Raw genomic sequence first — 20,298 nt, forward strand, 5'->3', positions numbered from 1 at the left:
ATCCAGATATCCACATCCAACCCATATCGGGCACACTTTAAAATGCAGACAATCAGCTGAGCTGATCATAAAACATCAACTCTATGCATTTAGCATGTACGCATTCATGAACCCATGTTACATAACAACTATGAACTTATATTTTTCAACACAGACAAAACACTTTCACACGGGACTCATCAATAGCTTTAGCTAGCATAACTGGACTAAATAACACGCTAGTACAAACTGACGTGACATCACACATGGGCATGCAAATATGCGCAAAAGCACTTTACACGGTACTAAGTCATTAAACTCACCTTTTGGAATAAATGTTCGGAAATACAGGCACATTTTAACAGCCAAGTAAACCTTTAGAAGCCCCATCAATGGAAAAGTAGAGACATACATTTTAACTTTTCACAGTGCACAAGGTGAATTCAAAGCTGGCCAATAAAACAGGGCATTTCAAATACAGAACAAGAAACACGATCAATTAATTAACCAAGCAAGTACACCAATATTCCGCCAGATGGCACCAAAGTCAATATGATATTTTGGCCAATGCACAAAAACAGCGAATATACGAGAGTTTTAGTGAATAACAGAGGCTGGTCCCCCCCACCCCCCCAAAAAAAAACAAAAATCTGCAATTCGCGAATGCGGAACCGCTAATATGCAGGGTTTCACTGTACAGCGTTTAACTTTGTATACTTGGATGACGAAGAGTCTTAAATGGTACTTAAAACATTTACATAGTTTGATTATGGCAATAAGTTGACCCATGAATTGATTATTGGCATTATTTCCTGTACGAAAAATGTATTCTCAATTGGAATAGATTAGAGGTGGACTGGCATGTTGGAACAGATTGGGTTTGACCTCAGAGGTTCGACTGTAAGCGGATTATGGAAAGATGCTTACAGTACCAAAAAGATGTGCAAAATAAACCAAAGTCAAGAAAATGGCAGATTGCATTTCACCTTCCTAAAACATTGGCCCGCATTTAAGTTTCCATGTAACAGTCCCTGAGGCCTGAATCCAGATTGACAGATCACAGTGGAAACGCAGCTGTGGAGCTGTGGAAAACCAGTCTTTACATTCAAATTGGCAGGTGGAGTTTTCAGACAGGCCTCTTTCAGTCCAGACACTGTCTCGTTGCATTGTTCAAAAGGGTCATACGGTCATATTTATGGCATTCATTAGTCCATCTTTCTGCCTCCAAAAAGCAGACTTTTAACATGTTAACTGATTTTTAACGTGTGTGAAACCCTATAGATGACGAGGAATAAATCACTGTGCGTGCTTAAGGCTCTTATATTGTGTGGTGTACTTGAGATGACCAACCCAGCACACCACACACATAACATTTTGTAACCATATCCCCACTGACAATCGCGAGTCTTTTCCCCAGACTCCGTGTTGACTACACACACAACGATTTGCCATTGTAAATATCAAACAGGTTTTACATTTACCATTGTAATGCTCGATCAAGAAGAAAAAAATATTCTCACCACACCCAACACCACAGGATAATCACTCAGGATAATCTTTCAGAAGCATCTGACATTCAAGCCTTTGCTGACTTTGTTCGGGAGGGAGGCTAAATTCTCCAATTTAGCCCGATTGCCAGAATGTTTGTACCGCCATTAAGTTGGACGTTGCACATCCTGAGCAGGACGTTGCTGACATATTTCGAACGAAGCATTCATTGTGTTGGTAATGTGCTGTCACTTTGTCATATCAAGTTATCCAAATGTTCACACGTGGCCTTCTGGAGGTTCTAAGTGACAATTTCACAAAAAAAGACATTTGAGGAAAGCGAGACTTACACGGCTGGGTGGTGTCATACAAATCTATCAGAGCAAATGCTGCATGTTTACTCTGGTTCCTATTCCTTTTAGTCTTGGAGGTGCACACAGCCAACATCTCCAGATCTTCGTGCTTTTAGGTTAAGTTCTAATTAGGACGTTTGTGGCCGCGAGTCACAGTCTTCCCTTGTGATGGAGCTAATTTGAGGCTCTTAAACATCTGCGATGTTCCAAACATCTTCATGAGCTGTCTGTTTTCAAAACAAAGCTGCAGCTTTGTGATTATAATACGACAATAAACATATCTAACCAGCCGGTGACCCCGCAGCATCTCAGTCCCCCCCCCCCATCCTCTTCCAGAAAAAAAAAAAGTCCTGCTAAAGATAAAAGGCAGCCTGTTCAGGGTTTCTGTGAGGGAGAACGAATTAGCCGGCCGGAGATTGGCAAATGTCAGTCATTTTGGGCTGTTGTCATCCCTCAAGCGGCCGGTAGCCTTGTCGGCAACAGCCTGAGAAAGCCCGAGCAATCCATGGCCCCGCTTGTAACTCAAAACAGTCGTATCTCGAAACCTCTTTTCCCATTTAAATGAATGGAAAGGCTAATTGTCAGTTCCAGTCTTCAGCCCAAAGTCGTTAGCAGCCAAACATATTGCAGCGGGGCATATGTTGCCTAGAATTTAAGTGGGACTCATAACAACACTTCAATGAGCCATCTCAACTCTTCTCTCAAATCATCAATACAGCATTAATTTTAGGTTTATTTGTAACCACCTACGCAGAGGATAAAGAATATATGACTGAGTTATATTGTCTGTATATGTTGTTGCTGCACTGTTTGTGTTCAAGCCTTTGCTTAAAGGGTTAAAGTACTGCAACATAGATGCTAATTAGCATTAGCATTAAGCAATCAAGGCCTTTCTTTGGGTAGTTGCTTGGTTGCTTTAAATACACAAGGTGTAATTCTTTTGGCTTTATGTTTTGTTTGAGTAAACTTTAACTGGTCGTGGCATTTAAAAACTTGAAGCCTCTGTTTTGATGATTTTTTTCAATATTTCCAAATCTGCAGCTTATTGTAGAGTGCATTGACTTGATTTCACTGCCACCATACAGCGCTGTGTGCTCGCAAGTCAAAGCAAAAAAATCGGTTGGACGATGACTTGGATCTCAAGAAACCCGTGAGTTGAGTCACTCAGATCTCAAGGCACCACTTTACATAGTCCATGACACTGCAGATTGTCCATTCTGAAGGTAATACATGATACAGACTCGTCTTTTTTACAGTCGCAACCAAATTCTTGTGAGAACATGTCATCATGTTATCTGAAGAAAAATGGGCATATTATTTGTGGCTTGTAATACACTGTTTAAAGATGATGACAGGTTGTTGGCCCAGGACAACAATTTGAAGTGAATGGACTAAAATCTTGCGCTAATATACTATTTTATATAATATTTTAACAAGTGTGCAGCCTGCCTTGCATTGCTTCCCTTTTCCACCTTCTCAAGAGCACGCGACAGGCTCTCAGTGTATCTCGAGCGGATGTTGTGTCCATCCTGGCAACGCTGAATGAAGATAAGGACGCTGACATCTGGAGAGCTGGCTGCGATGAGAGGATGGTAAAGACGATAAAGGGCACAGGGCATGAGCTGATAGCCAAGGTAGCATTCCCTCATTATACTAGACATATTTTACGATATTATTAACATAAATATGGACTATGTTTAGTGCTATAAAATATATTGTCTGTCCATCATTCTATGTGCTTGCAGGACAATGAGGAAAAAAAACGCAAAATGTACTGATTTCACTCTCATGCATTCCGATACACAAGTAGAGAAAAGCGCAACGAGTGGGAAAGAGTGTGGTTGCTCTCTAAATTGCAGAATTGCTATTTGAACTGTTCTTGTGTGAATACATATACGTAATTAAATAGCTCAATTTGAACAATTACAATTGGAGATAAACTTGTTGGTCCATGGTGAGTGCTTGAGCACTGTTGTAAACACAGAAAAAGTGTATAAAATGAGCCTCCAACCACACACACACACAAAAATAATAATAATAATATACAGTAGTAAATTTATCATTTTAAATCTGAAGTAGTGTAAGAAAAAAAATAGAGGTGCCTCCAGATACAAGTTTAATTTGTACCATGACCACACGCATAACTAAAAAAACTCATATCTCAAATCATATTTCCCCATTGTGATGAATGGAAATGCCATTAATCTGTTCCAGCTCCCCAGTAACACAAACAACAAAATATGTTGTAATGTGTTTGTTTTTTTTAAATACAGCTCTCCAGTATGATACTTATAAAAACATACAGTAATAACATTATTAAAGGAAAAGTAACGAATTAAAAAGTTTGTGCACCATGATTTCATGCTTTAAGTTATGGTGCAGCTCTTGGCCACCAGAGGGCAGTATAATATATACATACGCACAATCATACAGTATATATGAAGATGGCCACAACTGCCCAGTAAGCGGCAGTAATATGAATAGTTTTTGCAGAGGATAAACAATACATGCCTGTCAGTGTTGTTAATTGTCTGTACATTTGTTGCTGCACCGTTTGTGTATAATTATCAGTTGCTTAAAGGCTTACAAACACTGTGACGTCCAACTAGTGAGTTTGGTAAGCCCGTTTATGGCGTTTTGCATTGTGTGTTAACATTAAGCCAGTGGACTTTCGTATGAGGCAAAGTTTTGTGATTATTTTAACTACAGGTGTAACTCTCTTTGTTTAATATTTAGTTTGAGGTTAAACTCAACTGGGAGTGGCAATAAAAAGCTTGATCCCCGTTATTGATGAATTGTTCACTGTCCTCCAAACCGCTGCCTGTTGTGGATGAAGTGAGTTGAGTTGGCTCCCACCACATCGCGCTCAAATTTCAAATCATTGTTCACAAACCAAAGCAAAAAATAGGCTGAGTGACGACTCCTACCTCAAAACATTTTCAACTTGCGGGTCACTCGCAAGGTAAAGTGCCGCTTACAAGATTAAAAAAATACATCATCTAAAAAACGTACAATAATAACCATATAATTTTAAGATACAAGAATACTTTTAGAATACTATAAAATAATAAATACATGTAAAATTAATGGATACATAAGAATACATCAATCACAATTATTTTCATATCAAGACTAAGGAAACATATAAGTAGTTATTGCCCACTTATTATCTTTTATTTAAAAAATATTTTTTTTGATCCACCTTGGCCAGCTGTGAGTCATGTCAGTGGGAGTCTGGTGACCGTCGCCATGGTGACGCAGCTGTGTTTAGACCCAACAAAATAACTACATACCCGATCACTGCTCATTTCTCCTCTTTAGCAGCGTGCACGTAAAAGACAGGAAATATTCACAGAAGAGCCTCTGGTAACGGCAAGCACGGATAACAACATAGATTAACCCCTGAAAAAAAACAACCCAAAAAAAGATAAAGATATGATGGGACTAACCATATCCAGATGAGATGAGGAACTGCTCTCCTTCACTTTGATTGGCACGGTGCTGATGTGTCCTCTGCATGTGCTCATGTTTTGCACCTTCCCAGCAGTTGGAGGGATGACACGGCTTCTCTTAAAGTGGGTGACGGACTTCTGCAGATGATAAATCACAATAGTGTTTTGACATGTAAGCAGTGGTGATGAGTGTGGGATAACGTGGCCCAAAACTAACTTTTAAAAAATTTGAATTTTTAACAGTAACATTTGGTATATTATGAATAATTTGAAACTATATTTAATATTTCAAGATTTTAAAAAATCCATACTTTATTGTACACCACATACCTCAAGACCTGGTAAAAATGTGACTAAAAAAATTGAATACATCTGGTATTAATATGATGGCTAAATATCATTTGAAATTACTCTGCTGTTTAAAATAAATCAATAAAAAATAGGCCAAAAATGAAGACAAACTGAACCTTTAATGCTTTTCAATGATTGCCAAAAAGTGAATATATTATTTTGCTCTACATTATTATTTATTTATTAAATATGGAAAATTTATGTTGAATTGCTTCATAAATACTTGCATTCAAATTCACCTGTTCGTCGAGCTCAGTAGACAAGAGCGACATCTGGTGGCATTAATAGTCATTACAAGAATTTTTATTATTTTTTTTAAAGCAATACAGCACTGTATTATCAAAGCAAGCACGATAATACGAAGGACAACTTGGGGGGGAAATAAGTAGTTATATCCGTAACCTTCATGCTTTGTGGTATTAAACTTTAGCCTCTTCGTGTGCTAAGGTTGCTAACAGGCCCCTTCGCTAGCATGTCGAGATAACTTACGTCGGTTTTTAAGTTTTCCAACTTGTCCCCCATTTCCACTTCTTTAAATACTAGCCTGTTTATCATTTATCACTCTTTAAATTGAACCTTACAAACGTGACAACCGTCGTGTGTATGGTAATTCGTTAGCCTCCTATCATGCTAACAGAGATAATCTTGTTTAGTTGTTTTTCCAAGTGGTCACCAATTTATTGTTAATTTATTGTTAATTACGTAATGTGATGCCACAATTATTAGGGTTCCCACTCACCAAGTCCACAAACACAGTGCAGCTCAGCTTCTGGCTAGCAGGTGTCATGCCTTTTGACTCACTGTAATGGCATAACTTGAAATGTGAAAATCAGTGCAGCACAAAGAGGGGGGGTTTGGCAAACAAGAGTACACATGAATATTAGTGCAGCACAGGGGGGGTAAAACAACCTCTCCCACGCTCTTCAAACTGAGCCAAAGCAATAACAAATTCCATTAATTTGTGGTTTATAGAAACAAAATTCACATTGCTTAAACTGCTACCGTTGCAATTGTTTGCATCCTTTTCTGAAAAAAAAAGACTAACTGATGTTGCACTTTCCTAAAAATGAAAAGATTTGAGCTATGTGTGTACTAAACCCCAAACGATTAAACATTTGTGGTTTCAACGGTGTAACCGGACTCGAGGGCAACCGTAAATACAATGTGGCTCATGACAAAGGTTTAACACCCGTCCAAGATGGTAACATTTGTTTGATTTTAAATAAAGACATGACAAAAAGTTGCCCTGTTTTTGTCTGTATTTATATGAATTATTTATGTTACATACACAGTAGAGAATCAAAAGCGTCTCTAAAACAAATCACTCTCAAACATTCCCATTCAGAGAGTTCACATAGTGATGATGGAGAATCCCAATGAGCATCTCCACCTTAAATCCTTAACTAAAATATCTCATTGCTCATTCTCACAACCTCTTCTTCATCTTGCCCTTCTTTTGGCTGCCTCGACCGAAGCCGGACTTCTTCACCTCTCCCAGCCATTTCTTGTTCTTGGCGCGTATTTTCTTGTGGCCTCCGCTCTGCAGGAAGCGGTGCTTCTGTTGCTTCTTGCGCTGCTTCAGGATCTGCTGGCTGGTCTTGAGCTCGGAGCGCACCCTGGTCCCGTTCGCCATGAACTGAGGACCCGCCGAACTCTGGCCTTGAGGACGGCCACGACCGCGGCCTAGAGGACGCAAACAAAATAGAATTTCATACTGAGAAGCATCTTTGCAGTTCAATGTATGTACTAACGTCTGTGTCTGCATGAAAGAGTTTTACAAAGGATGAGTAGGGTCACACTGGAATTAAAATAAAATTACTAGATTAAAGTCACAATGTTTAGAAAATAAACACAAAGTCGTTTTTTCTACAGCTTCCAACACCAGATATATTTTTTAAAATGTTTTTATAAATAGATTTCCTTTTTTAAATATTTTTTTATTTTACATTTTGATGACATAACACTTTTTTTAACTTACATTTTATTTTTTTTAATTTTGCCCATCACAGGACAATACATTTTTAAAGAAAAAAGTTAGGTTTATATTTTATAAATAAGAATTCTTAATTTGTTCTATATTTTTAATTTTTGCCCACCATTGAGAACATAAAAGAAAAAACAGCTGGCTTCTGCAGCTTCTCACCCTGCATGTTTTTAAACAAGTAGATAAGATTTTACAATATGTTAAAATTGACACCGTGAAGACCAAAATTTGACAGACAAATCCTCGCATGAATACTTTCCTCCTCATTATATTATATGTAAATATAAATCCAGATTGACATGTCAAGCCCTCCTTGGAAGGTAATATTTTTTATTTCATTTAAATGGTGTTTAAGCACAAAATGTAATATATACCTCTTCCTGGCTTCCTCGCTCCTCCTCCTCCTCCTCCTCCTCCTCCTCCACCTTCTTCTCCATCTGAACCCACCACTGCGTCCTCAATCTTGTACTTCTTCTTCCACTCCTCGTAACTGAGCGCTTGTTAAGTATTATGGCAAAATATTGGCATCCACTCAAATTCACATTCTGAACTGGTAAATGACCACAAGTAGATGTGAGGTGTTTGTCCAAAGGATACAAGTTCTTCTTGTTCTTCTTCTTGTGGATGGTTTGACCGCCATCGAGTTTAATCCTCTTCTTCTGGTCCTCTCTCCCCATTTCTGTTACGAATCGCTTCCTCTTTCGGTCCCTACAAATCGAGTCGGAGTAAATATTGAGTAGAAAAGATGATGACATTGGAAATCTAAAACATTTTCACGTCACCATTTCATAATTCTCTTGTGCTGGTTGAGTTGTTCCCCTTCGTCTCCCATGAGGTCGAGGACGGCGGAGGACGCTTGCGTTTCAAAGGTGCTGCCCTCACCGCCCAAACTTAACCTAAAAGCACAAAGACCTAGTGTAAAGCAAACATCTGATAAGATTTGATTCATACGACACTTCAGAATATGCTGTCACCCTCTCTCCGAGTTGAAGTCTTTGGGTCTGTAGGGGATGTAGTACTCTTCATCTTTGGCCGCCTCGCATTTGCCTCGCTTGTTCTTTGGACGCTCTTCTCCTCCGTCCTGATGACCCTTCCTTTTCCCACCAACCACCTCTGAGAAGACCTCCTGTAAGGAAAGACATCGTCTTTCTTCAAACTCGGGATGCGCTGATAGCACTTGTTTTGAGACTGAGTATAAAAGGTAACACTATACTTCAAAATGCAACATTAAAAATACTGACTGTGTACCTGTAGTGCGTCGTCATCCTCACTGACAGCGTCTTTGCCGGCTGGGATGCTGACGGGCTTATGAAGGTGTCTCTCGGCGGCCCGAATTTCTCTGTCGTTGCTGTATTTGTCCACCCGCCGTGAGTCCTTGGAGCGCTTGGCCCGCATCACCTCGCTGGCGGATGTCTTGCTGCTGGAGTTGACTTCAAAGATCGTCTAGACGATAAGGCAAATAATTATCCTCCCAACTTCACCTTTGAACCAATTAAAAGCTCTGGTATGATTGTGATGTGTCACATAAATCTCACATCCCTGAATTTAATTCAACTTAAATTGAAAAGTTCCTCTCTTTCTATTAAACAGGTCATTAATATTTAGGTTGAAGCATAAAAAAATTGTAAATAAATTTTAAAAAAAAAAAGAACAATTCACACAATTTAGGGCCGCACATGATAGTTATGTTTAATTGACATTAGACTGATGAAAAGGTCCTTCGAAAAAAATCTTTTACCAACAAGGCAGGTGTGTCCAAACTCATTTTTGTTGCGGGCCACGTCATGGTTATAGTTTCCCTCAGAGGGACGTTATGACTAAAACCATATAAATGTATAACTGCCTCATATTATTACAAATGCACAACAAATTGATGGCTAGCTTGCTTTAAAATCAGAAGCTAATAAAAACTGTTCAACTGTTATAAAACGTATTTCAAAAGGGGGACTTGTAACAAAAAATGCTTGCAATTATCAACATTATTAAAGGTGAAGACCATTTGCAATTTGGTATTTTAGCATGAAACGAAGTTGACACATGATTTGCTTTCGCTGGCCACATCAAATGACGTGGCAGGTCGGATCTGGTCCCCGGGCCCTGAGTTTGACACATGTACAGTAAAAGTTTAAGAATGCCTACATTAAAGGTTGTGTCATAAGTTGGCTGAGAAGCATCACCATTAAAAAAAAAACACACTCACCGATTTTGATTTGTAGCCCTTGATGGCATCAACTAGCTGAAGGCGTTCCAGTTCAGTTTTCTCCAAACCGGACCCTAAAGAACAAAAACAAACAGTCAACAACTTGTGCCTGACGAGCGTCGTCGTCGTGGGCTCTCTTCCTCTCAAGACAGACCCAGCAAAGGATGGACGGCCATGCAGGACAGGTCCATGTTCTTCACTCGTCTGATGGACTCGGCCGAGGGGCTGGGCCGAGACTTGAGGTACTGCTTGTAGGCGTTTTCCGAGATGCGGTGCAGGTTCTGCAGGTCCAGGGAGTTGTCGTGCGCCGTGATCAGATTGGCGGCTTCGTCGTCCAGGACGCTCTGAGGCACGCGACCGAACACACCGTCTGTATCTGCAGGGAGGACCATTTGCTTTTTATACAAATTGACTTTTTTGTTTTGTTTTCAACAAAATGCCCAACCTGGCGTGTGTTCTGGCGTGGCCAACTGCACGGGTCTTCCCAGGAAAAGGTGAAGGTCAAAGGTGAAAGGAACCTCATCCGGACATATCATGCTATAGGCCGTGCCGCTGCGCCCCGCTCGGCCCACACGACCTGAGAAGCAAATACCATTGACCATTTAGTTGATGGAAATAAATATTTTAAAATTTGCATCCGAGATGACATGTATAACAGTTTCGATAATACAATTTAAAAATAAATAAATAAATTTCCGCATGTTTCTCCCAGTAGGCTACAAATTTAGGGTTCATTCATAGTTAGGGTTTATGAGCAACTTTTAGTTGTAGATGAACCGGATTTTTTAGGATAATCCTATTGTATAGAAGCCATACAATATATGAAGTACTCATATTGTTTGGGGGGGCGGCCGATATCATGTTACATTTTAGTAAATAAAAAAAGGAAAACCATCCTATTGTTTAAAAAGGCATAATGTATTAATACATTATTAAAATATAGTATATAATATATAAAATTTACACATTAGCTTACAGAAAAAAATATTTAGTAGAAAATCCCATTAAATAAAAAAAAATAATAATCAACACAATGACAAATGAAATAAGTTGGACAAAAATCCTATTAAATTTTAAAGATGTCCCAGAAAAAATATTATTTAAATCTGAAAAAAATTAAATAAAATAACATTAAATGGATACATAATTGACAGAGAAAAATATAGATGGGAGGATATTTATAGAGGGAGGATCATAAAATGCAAAGAAACAAAAGTTTCATCAAGATTAGATCCAAATAGGACATTTGGCAGGAATTCTCATTTGATACGTCCAATCTTAGTAGAAAAGGCTGCAATTTGTCGCACCATAAACTGTAGCCTTTCACTCAATTGTTTCTTGCAGATAAATGTTTAAGCATCGGCTCCAGTCTGTCGTTTGCTCACCAACTCTGTGCAAGAAGAGCTTTGACTTGGAGGGAAAGTTGTAGTTGATGACATTGTCCAGCAGCGGGATGTCTATACCACGAGCGGCCACGTCCGTCACAATGAGCACCATGGCTTTGCGGTGCACAAACTTCCCAATGTTGATCTTCCTCGCCGTCTGATCCAGGGCGCTGTAGATGTAGGCGCACTCCACCCCTTCTGACGACAACAGCTACACAATCACCACGGACATTAGAATCTCGCTCAAACGCACGCAACTCTTCCGGGCGGTTTTGTGGCGTTACGCTGACCTCCTTGATGTACTCCACGTGATGTTTGGTGGCAGCGAAGACCACCGTCTGCTCCTGAGGCTTGACCACGTTCCTCAGGAGGTGGAGGAGCAGCGCCGGCTTGTCGTCCACTCGTAGGTGGAAGAACGACAGCTGGGGGAAGGAAGACAAGGCGCTTGAACTATACATGCACAACTTACATGCTTAAATGTAATAATAATAATTTTTAGTTTTTTTTTTTTACTTTGATCTGGTCACTGAGCTTAGAGTCCACATTCAAACGAATCAGTACTGGTTCTGTCAGCCCTGGGAAGAAAAATAACTGTCAGTTTTGTCTAAACGTACTGTATTAGGTAAACCAGCACAAACATTTGACGCAATATATATCTGCCTCTATTTTCCTATCACATTTTTTTTTACAGATTCTGCTCATAACTAGGCTACTCACTCTAATTTCCATAGATTTACAAATTTATATCCAGTGGCACCTCAACTTGCGGGTGACCCGACTTACAAGTTTTTCGAGATACGAGTCGTCGCCCGGCTGACTTTTTTGGTCGAGTTGCAGGCAAAAATGTGAGTAATAAGCTAACTTCATAACATGCACCAGCTAGTAAACCATTCTAAAAATATATATATTTTCACGGAGCAGTTACTGTCACCTTGAAAAGACATATTTGATAAATTGCTGATATTGGCTGAAGTGATTGTCAATGTGAAGGCCACATTGGAAATTATCTCACCAGCTCTGGCAAACTCCACCAGCAGTTTGGGCAGCGTGGCAGAGAACAGCAAAGTCTGTCTTGTGTCAGGAAGCCTCCTGATGATCTCCTGGAGCTGCTCGGCAAAGCCCATCTCAAACAACCTGAAAGGGTGAGGACCATTAGCGCAGACAGTCGTGGAATTCGATAACAGTCTGCGAAAGGAACACGCGATGTTTGAATCACCTGTCGGCCTCGTCGAACACCACGTACTCCACGTTCTTCAACTTCAGGTTCATTTCCTGAATGATGTGCATGAGTCGGCCAGGGGTACCGATGATTCTGGAGGACACAGAGAGAAATTATCAACAAAGACATTTTGGTCCTTTGCCCATCTGGACAAGACATAATTCCTGGACTACAACACAAAAGGCAATGTTTTGGTTTGTACTCACATGTCAGGGTTTTCATGAAGCGCAGCAAACTGGTCTTCCAAACTGGTGGACATAGAAATTGATTTAAGAGGACAACCACAAAGATTTGAAAGTAAAAGTGAAATCAAAATAATGGGGGTTTGGGGGGAAACCACACCTGTCTCCACCGAGGATCAGAGTCATCTTCAGTTTAGTGAACATCCCCAACTGCAACGATCAAATTGAGTGAAATGTAACTAATTTCCACGCCCAACTCACGTTACCCCGCTCCTCGTCGTCTTACTTCTTTTGTGAACTTCATGGTCTGCAGGGCCAGCTCTCTGGTGGGGGTCAGGATGAGGGCCCTGGCACCGGTCTGGGCTTGCGGCGCTTTCAGCTTCTCGAACATGGGCACCAGGAAGGCGGCCGTCTTGCCGCTGCCCGTGCGAGCCATGGCCACGACATCCTTGCCGTCCAAAATGATTGGGATAGTCTGACGTTGAGGAGGATGAGGTTAGGGCATATCGTTTCAATATACGTCATGCATATTTGAGGATGCAAAGAGAGGCCAGGCTCACTTTTCTTTGGATCGGCGTCGGGACTTTATAGCCCTTCTTCATGACGCCCTTGTAGACTGAGTAACAGAGTCCTAACCACACACAAAAATATAATATCAGTACAGCTGCAACGATAGTCCAATTTTTATCCCGTGATATCACGATTCATCGTTTGCAACCCTCGCTATATGACACGTATTTTTTTAATACTACGTACATTTTCCTAGCGAACATTTCGGACCAATGGTTGCGCGAGAGTTTGAACATTTTATACTTCCTAAGTCTGAATGTAGAGTTGCTCGCTTTCATGCTAATTTATGTCAGCCCCGCTATGACGTTTCACGTTATATGTTAGCATTAAGCCAGGGGACTTCCATTTGGTCAAACAAGTTGGTGTCAAGTTTAGTTTGTGTGTCAGTTTTACAGTTAATTTCAACTGGAAGCAACAAACAGCTTGAAGCAAACACGCTTTGCCTCTTATTTGGAGAACTGTGGGAGCAAGTCTTTCCACTTCCTCGAAAGTGATGTTCTATGATATGTCTTCCATTTCTTGATAGCGAAAGAATGAGTACAGATGCTAAAGAATATTTTGAAAAGTCTATTTTATTAAGTTTAAGTGTATTTTAATACATTTAAATATCTTTCCAACGTGTGGGGGAGGAAACCTATATTAACAAAAAGGATTTTTGATATGGTCTGCATATCACAGATTTTAACCTATCTGGAAAGTATCCCCCGCGATCACTGTAATTGTATTGTTTAACTGGATAATAACTATCTTTGGCCGTATTAAATAGCAACAGTAAGTCAATGAGGTGTTGTTATTGCGCATTAGATTTGTTCTGGTGACTCTCACCCATGGACTGAAATCCTCCGGATTTCTTCTTCTTCTTGTTCTGTGCTCGGACCAGCTGCCTGGTGTCCGGCTCCACATCCGACAGGCAGTCCGAAGCAGTGGGGAAGCGCAACAGCTTGCCCCTGGGCTGTCGAAAATAACAAATAACTTATAAAACAACCTAATTTTCAAATTATAGATGTTATCCAAAGATAATGTATTTCCCCTGAGTGTGGGCATCAGATAAAATGGACTATGTGGCGCAGCATTGGAGGGCCAAGCAGTTGACATGTCTGCCTCACAGTTCTGAGGTGGTGTGAACGGTTGTTTGTCAATATTGCCCTGCGACTAGCTGGTGACCAGTCCATTATGTATGCTGCTTCTCTCATCAAGCTGGCCTAGCTTCATTCAAGACTAAAATGTCCATTGATATAAATGTGTGTGTGAATGGTTGTTTCAATCCAGGGTGTACCCGGCCTCTCGCTAAATGTCAGATCATCTAATTAAAACAAGTGCTATAGAAAATGCAGAGATGCTTTAGTTATGGAAGCTATTATATGTAATCTGATGTATACATTTATGTGTAGGTCATCTGGGTCAGAAAATGACTTAATCAATGTTCTTGTTAACCATGTATGTACTTCTGTCAGATTATATTCTAGGTAGTGGAATTACTAGCGATCTTGTTTGTATGTTGAACACTGAATTATTATTATTTTGCTTTTTTTTTTAAATCACTATTATTATGATTTCCTTTGTTGTTTCTCTATTATTATTTTTTTTCTTGACTCTGTGATATGGAACCCACCTGGGTCTGAAATAAAGAATAAAGTTGTGCATTCAATGACCAAAAAGTGGTCACAATGCAGTTTAGTTTGTTGGATGTAAGAGGGTTTTACAACAATTTTTGTATCCTGGACTATTTTCTGTTAATATTTTACAAACTGCACCAATTTTGAAAAAAATGTGTGAAGGGGGCATCCGGATTTGAACCGGGGACCTCTTGATCTGCAGTCAAATGCTCTACCACTGAGCTATACCCCCTGATACATAGAACCTACCCCGGAATCAACTCTAACATTCTTTCGAATCAACCAAAATCCATTCGCCAATACTTGACAATACTTTAAGACATACGGAATCATCGTCTTTGATTTGGACATCCAGTTCGAAGTCTCCGCCGTCAGAGTCCACGTTGGGCTCTCTGCCAGCTGCGTGTTTCTTCCTTTTAGTCAGCTTCTTTTTCCTCTGCGCCATGTCAGGGTTTAAAAACCAGCCTTCTTTTACAAACGACGCGAATAAAATCTAGTTTCAAGAGCTCATGTTATTTCGAAAAGGGACAGCGAGGAGTCAGGCCGCCATGTTGTAAACACGTGTGATCTACGGCTTCTTTTCTTCTTCTTCTATTTCCGCTTCTTGACTGCCGAGTCTCGGGTACCGTTTTCGACCGCCACCTATTGACTTGAATTAGAAGTACAGGTCTGTTGCCTATTCAAACCTTGTTTTCCTCAATGTGATTTTTTTTTTCAGTCAAAAGTTGACAAATATTGAAAGTGCTTGGATTTAAAACTATAATAATGACCAAATTAATTTGTACAAATACCCACTAGCGACAATAGCCTGCAAAATCTAATGACGTTCAATACTATAACTGTATAAAGAATAAAGAAGAACATAAATATAAAGACCCAATACAAAATTTAAGACCACAGCAAAATGATCAGTTTCTCTGCATTTGCTATGGATAAGTTTGTGTTTGAGTAAAAAATAACATTTTTGGTTTATTCTATAAACTACTGACAACATAAATCCCAAATTCCAAATCCAATCGCGGGAGTGCTGGAGCCTCTCCCAGCTATCATCGGGCAGGAGGCGGGGTACACCCTGAACTGGCACACATCAACAAACAACCATACGCACTCACATTCACACCTAGGGGCAATTTAGAGACTTCTCTTAACCTACCATGCATGTTTTTGGGATGTGGGAGGAAACCGAAGTGCCCGCAGAAAACCCACACAGGCAAGGGAGAAAATGCAAACGCCACACAGGCGGGGCCGGGGATTGAACCCCGGTCCTCAGAACTGTGAGGCAAACACTCTAACCAGTCGTCCACCGTGCCGCAGCAGTGGTGTCGCTAGGCCTACTTTAAGGGGTGTGGAGCTGAAGCCCCCCTAAAATGTTCTTTAGCCCACATGATTTGGTTGTAGTTTTTAGTGTCTTAACCCCCCTAAAACAAATGTTAAGCCCCCAAAACGATGTTGTACTTCCCCAAAAATCGTTACATCTAGCGTAAATATAGCACAGCATTACAGAAAAACAACATCATACCAACAGTCAAACATGGTGGTGGTTGTGTCTGGGGCTGTTTGCTGCTTCAGGACCTGGACGACTTGCTGTGATTGATGGAACCAAGAATTCTGCTCTTTACCAGAAAATCCTGAAAGAGAATGTTCAAGCCAACAGTTTGTGAACTCAAGCTAAAGCACACTAGGGTTCTGCAGCAGGACAATGGTCCAAAGCACACTAGCAAGTCAAATTCCAAAAGGCTTTTAAAAAAAAAAAACAGAATGAAGGTTTTGAAATGATGTAGCAAAGTCCGGACTTGAATCTGAAACTGAGATAGACTCCAACTCACCTAGCACCTTAATGAGGACAAGTGCTCTAGAAAATGGATGTACATAGCTTGCACGTTTACCTAATAAAATATCTGGAGAGTGTTCATATTTCTTTAAAGCCCCGCCTCGTCATTTATGCAGGTCCGACCTCACCGAGGAGAACCGTTCCGATATGTTTGGTCACGTTTTTCCATGAGGAAACCTCAGACGGCATCTGGGTAGACAAATCTTGTGCCGCCCGTGCGACCGCTGTCACATTTATGTGGGCAGATTGCTGAAATGTGCCATAAGGTTTATTGCACACATGTACATGCTTGGAAGCACAATCTCCAACCTCCAGAAGTCATTTGGTACAAATAAAGCAAGAGGGCATTATTAGATGAAATATCTGTTGTGGCTCAGGCCATTTACTGTATATACCCAACTACAGAGCGTAGCATTTTATTCATGGTAAGGCATAAAGAAATTAATAATGAAAAGTTAATTTGAGGAGTGGCGTGTATGTATTATAGTGTACAATGCAATCAGAGAACAATTGTTGACTATCTAGCTCTCTATCTATCTATCTATAGGGGTAAGGTGTCCATTATCGGAGTATAAATGCTTTTTAAAGGTGATGCCTATTGGTAAGCATTTTTTTTGCATGATATTTGAAGAAATGTATTGTGGCTTAGAGCATTTACAATATTTAACTACAGAGAGTACCACTCTATTTGAAGTAGTAGGGGTAAGGCATTTATTTGGGTACGAATACATTTTGAGGCTGGCGTGTCGGCGAGGTTATTTTATTAGATTATATTACAACAATTAAAAAAACATGTTCATTTGCAGTCATTTTGATTGAGTTTATGTTTAATAAGAAGTACCACATAAAAGTACGAATTTGTCGCTGCCAAGGACTTTTAGCACACAACGTTCGTCTTGTTTACTGGCGGCCAGAGTGGATTTATTTATTTATTTATTTAAATCACCCAGTGGAAATGTGTCCTTTGGATGATAACGCTGACACTAATATGGCAGCCAAAACATACTGTTTGAAGTCCGTGGGCTGATGTACAGTAAATAAGTCAACACCATGGCAACAGCCCGCAGCTAATGCCATTCATATTCCCCCTGCAGAGCTCGGCTGCAGTGGCCTGGAGCCAAATCTGTTTCTGGGGCTGAGAGGGATGGAGCCTTTGCGCACACACACACACTCACACACACACACACACACACACACACACACACACACACACACACACACACACACACACACACAACAACAACAACAATAAAAATGCACAGAAACACGAGTCGCATTGTCTATTTTTAAAAGTCTACGTATAATTCAAGGCGTGTAAAAGGTGATCAGACTATTTTGGTTTGGGAATCACTTCCACATGGTGTGAGTCTGGCATTTAATTACATGACGCTGCTTATGAGTCACCGGGGCTTTGCGTGGCTACAAAACGAAACAAAACCAAAAAGAAAAAAAAAAAAAAAACAGCAAAAAAAGTAGTGTTTTTCTAGCTTTGTCCCATCTCTTATAAATCCCTTCACGAGAACCTTCACCTTCATCCTGACACCGACGAATAACAAATTGATTCATCGGGAGGCAATGTAGGCCATGCTAAGCTGGATGCTGAGCTACGGTTGAGTGTGTGTAACCTTTATGAAAAAAACAAAATGCTGTGGCCCAAGTTGTGTCAGCAAGACCACATTAATGTGCAAACACTCACCAGTGGCTAAGTGCGTGAATGCGAGTCATTAAGGGGAACAGATGTCAGAGTAATGTCTCAGGTTAAATTTGAGTTTAGGATGTTCCCGTGTGGCGTCTGTGCGTGTGTGTGTGTGTGTGTGTGTCAAGCAAGCAGATGCTGCTGCCTCTAAGCCGTCGAGATTGAGGTGGGGGACTGTTTAAATTAAGAGATTTGCAGAGTTGATGATTTGTAAGGGCCAACTTTTAAAATAGTGGTGGTGGTGGCCTAAATTCTCCACCTATTGATTTGTTTATTTATCATTCATTGTGATTGTGAAAACAGTCGTCCCTCGCCATATCACGGTTAACCTTTTACAGCGTCACTATATCGCAGAATTTTAAATCGTACATCATTTGAGATTGCAGATTTTTCTGGCGGGATTTTGCAGTGATCATTTTTCCACACGGACTAATGTTACTGCAGACTCACGTAGCCGTATGCGCGAGCCAGCAGGAAAGCGTCCATAAAAGGCACAGAATGTCCAAAGTTTGGGATCATATCACACTTAAAAAAGAAGAATAAGTGCCATGTGTCGACTGAAAAGCAAAACTGGCTTACGCAACCCACACGTTGTAAAGTAAACATTGTTAGCTAATTCAATATAGCCTACCACCAATATAGTTAACTAACAAATTCACACAGGTGGTCAAGGATAGACACAGCCACTCGTGCACTTTCAATTGCGTTATTAAACAAACGGTAACAAAATAAACACGTAACAGGCGCATTCATTGTCCGACTTTGGACGTTTTGGCATCTGTCTCTCATAATCGACATGACAAGTCGAGAACTCTGATCTCAAATCCAAAGTGATGCAATGCTGCCATCTACTGGTGTCTTATTTTCATTACGGTTATGCAAGAGCTTGAATTTCACAGACGAGCGCAGTAAGACCCTCCTCAATGAGTTAAATCAGTTGATTATACATAACATTTTAAAATGAGCATGGATGCTTATTTCAATATTGAAATAACAAACACATTTTCCTCATCTACAAATGACCTGATTTATATGCTGCTACGTTCCCCCGAGGCTACTCTCAAACGTTGTAGTCGCCACGGCAGACGCTGTACGTCCGAGGGGCAAATTGACGCCAACTCGTCATAATATTTGATATGGCTTCATGGGAGGAGATATCGGCATTTTTTTAAGCCGCAAATCCCATTAAGCCATTGTGACCGCACTGAAAAAAATGTGAGTCCCGAGCCATGAGTGAGCATACTTTTCTGCAAGCTGCAAAATACAGCCAGTTAACTCCTGATGCAACGCGACATACATAACACAGTGGCATGCAGCTCCATAAATTTGAATAGGGTAGATGAGTATGTTTATATTAGTAGTTCAAGTAGTAGTAGTAATTAAAAAAGTGAATCTTATATGTTGGACAGATTCATTGAAACGCAAGCTAATTCTTACCTAATTTTTTAAATATTAAAAAAACATTTGGATTCTTTTGTAATAGTATTCTGATTTCTAGAGATTGTTAATTTGGAGGGCGGCGTGAGTGACTAGCACATCCGCCTCACATTTCTAAGGTTCGGGTTTGGCTCGCTCTTTAGGAGTTCCTGTGTGGAGTCTGCACTTTTTCCCAGGTCTTGCATGAGTTTTATCTGGGCAGTACAGAAAATGAATGGATGGATGGTTAATTTGAAGGTTTTGTTAGCTGTAATCTAAAATCATCAAAATGATGAAAAATAAAATAAAATCGTGAAAATATCCCACTTAGTGTGTCGTAAAGCCATATAACTTAGTTAACTGGTCATATTTTGCCATTGCCGTTGCCAGTTTTCCATTTGAACACTCTTCTGGGCTTGGAATGTAAACTGCATTCTTTTTATTGACCAATTGAGCAACTGTAATTGAGACCTATGATCTCTGCCTAGCAACAAGTGGGCAGGGAAACATGTAACTACAGGTGAATCTCAAAAAATTCCCATATACTGTAGGGTATTTCAGTACAGTGTTCCTCCT

General features: G+C 40.2%; 1 protein-coding gene and 1 non-coding gene across 2 annotated transcripts; both read right to left on the bottom strand.

Annotated features, from left to right (window-relative positions):
• Positions 1 to 6,860: 6,860 nt before the first annotated feature.
• ddx54 (DEAD (Asp-Glu-Ala-Asp) box polypeptide 54) lies at positions 6,861 to 15,350 on the bottom strand. The gene is made up of 20 exons (XM_061698391.1): positions 15,105 to 15,350; positions 13,989 to 14,115; positions 13,154 to 13,224; positions 12,880 to 13,068; positions 12,754 to 12,803; positions 12,618 to 12,659; positions 12,409 to 12,504; positions 12,205 to 12,326; positions 11,706 to 11,767; positions 11,483 to 11,614; positions 11,193 to 11,403; positions 10,253 to 10,384; positions 9,962 to 10,183; positions 9,808 to 9,881; positions 8,856 to 9,050; positions 8,582 to 8,733; positions 8,390 to 8,503; positions 8,205 to 8,315; positions 7,982 to 8,097; positions 6,861 to 7,306 (listed from the first exon to the last, which is right to left on the bottom strand). The coding sequence occupies exons 1-20, from the start codon at positions 15,222 to 15,224 to the stop codon at positions 7,050 to 7,052; spliced, it is 2,595 nt and encodes an 864-aa protein (XP_061554375.1). The 5' UTR covers positions 15,225 to 15,350; the 3' UTR covers positions 6,861 to 7,049.
• On the bottom strand, positions 14,940 to 15,011 carry trnac-gca (transfer RNA cysteine (anticodon GCA)). The gene has a single exon. It is a non-coding gene; the product is annotated as a tRNA-Cys (tRNA).
• Positions 15,351 to 20,298: the final 4,948 nt, after the last annotated feature.

The sequence above is a fragment of the Phycodurus eques genome, chromosome 15 (genome assembly GCF_024500275.1).
Source record: "Phycodurus eques isolate BA_2022a chromosome 15, UOR_Pequ_1.1, whole genome shotgun sequence".
NCBI classification, from domain to species: domain Eukaryota; kingdom Metazoa; phylum Chordata; class Actinopteri; order Syngnathiformes; family Syngnathidae; genus Phycodurus; species Phycodurus eques.

What these genes read in the sequence shown, in the direction of transcription:
- ddx54 (XM_061698391.1), bottom strand. Translation starts at nt 15,224, where the DNA reads ATGGCGCAGAGGAAAAAGAAGCTGACTAAAAGGAAGAAACACGCAGCT. An exon ending in CCATGAAGTTCACAAAAGAA is followed by an intron (nt 12,804 to 12,879) that starts GTAAGACGACGA and finishes TGATCGTTGCAG; the next exon opens with TTGGGGATGTTCACTAAACT. An exon ending in AGGGCTACAAATCAAAATCG is followed by an intron (nt 9,051 to 9,807) that starts GTGAGTGTGTTT and finishes CTTATCGTCTAG; the next exon opens with ACGATCTTTGAAGTCAACTC.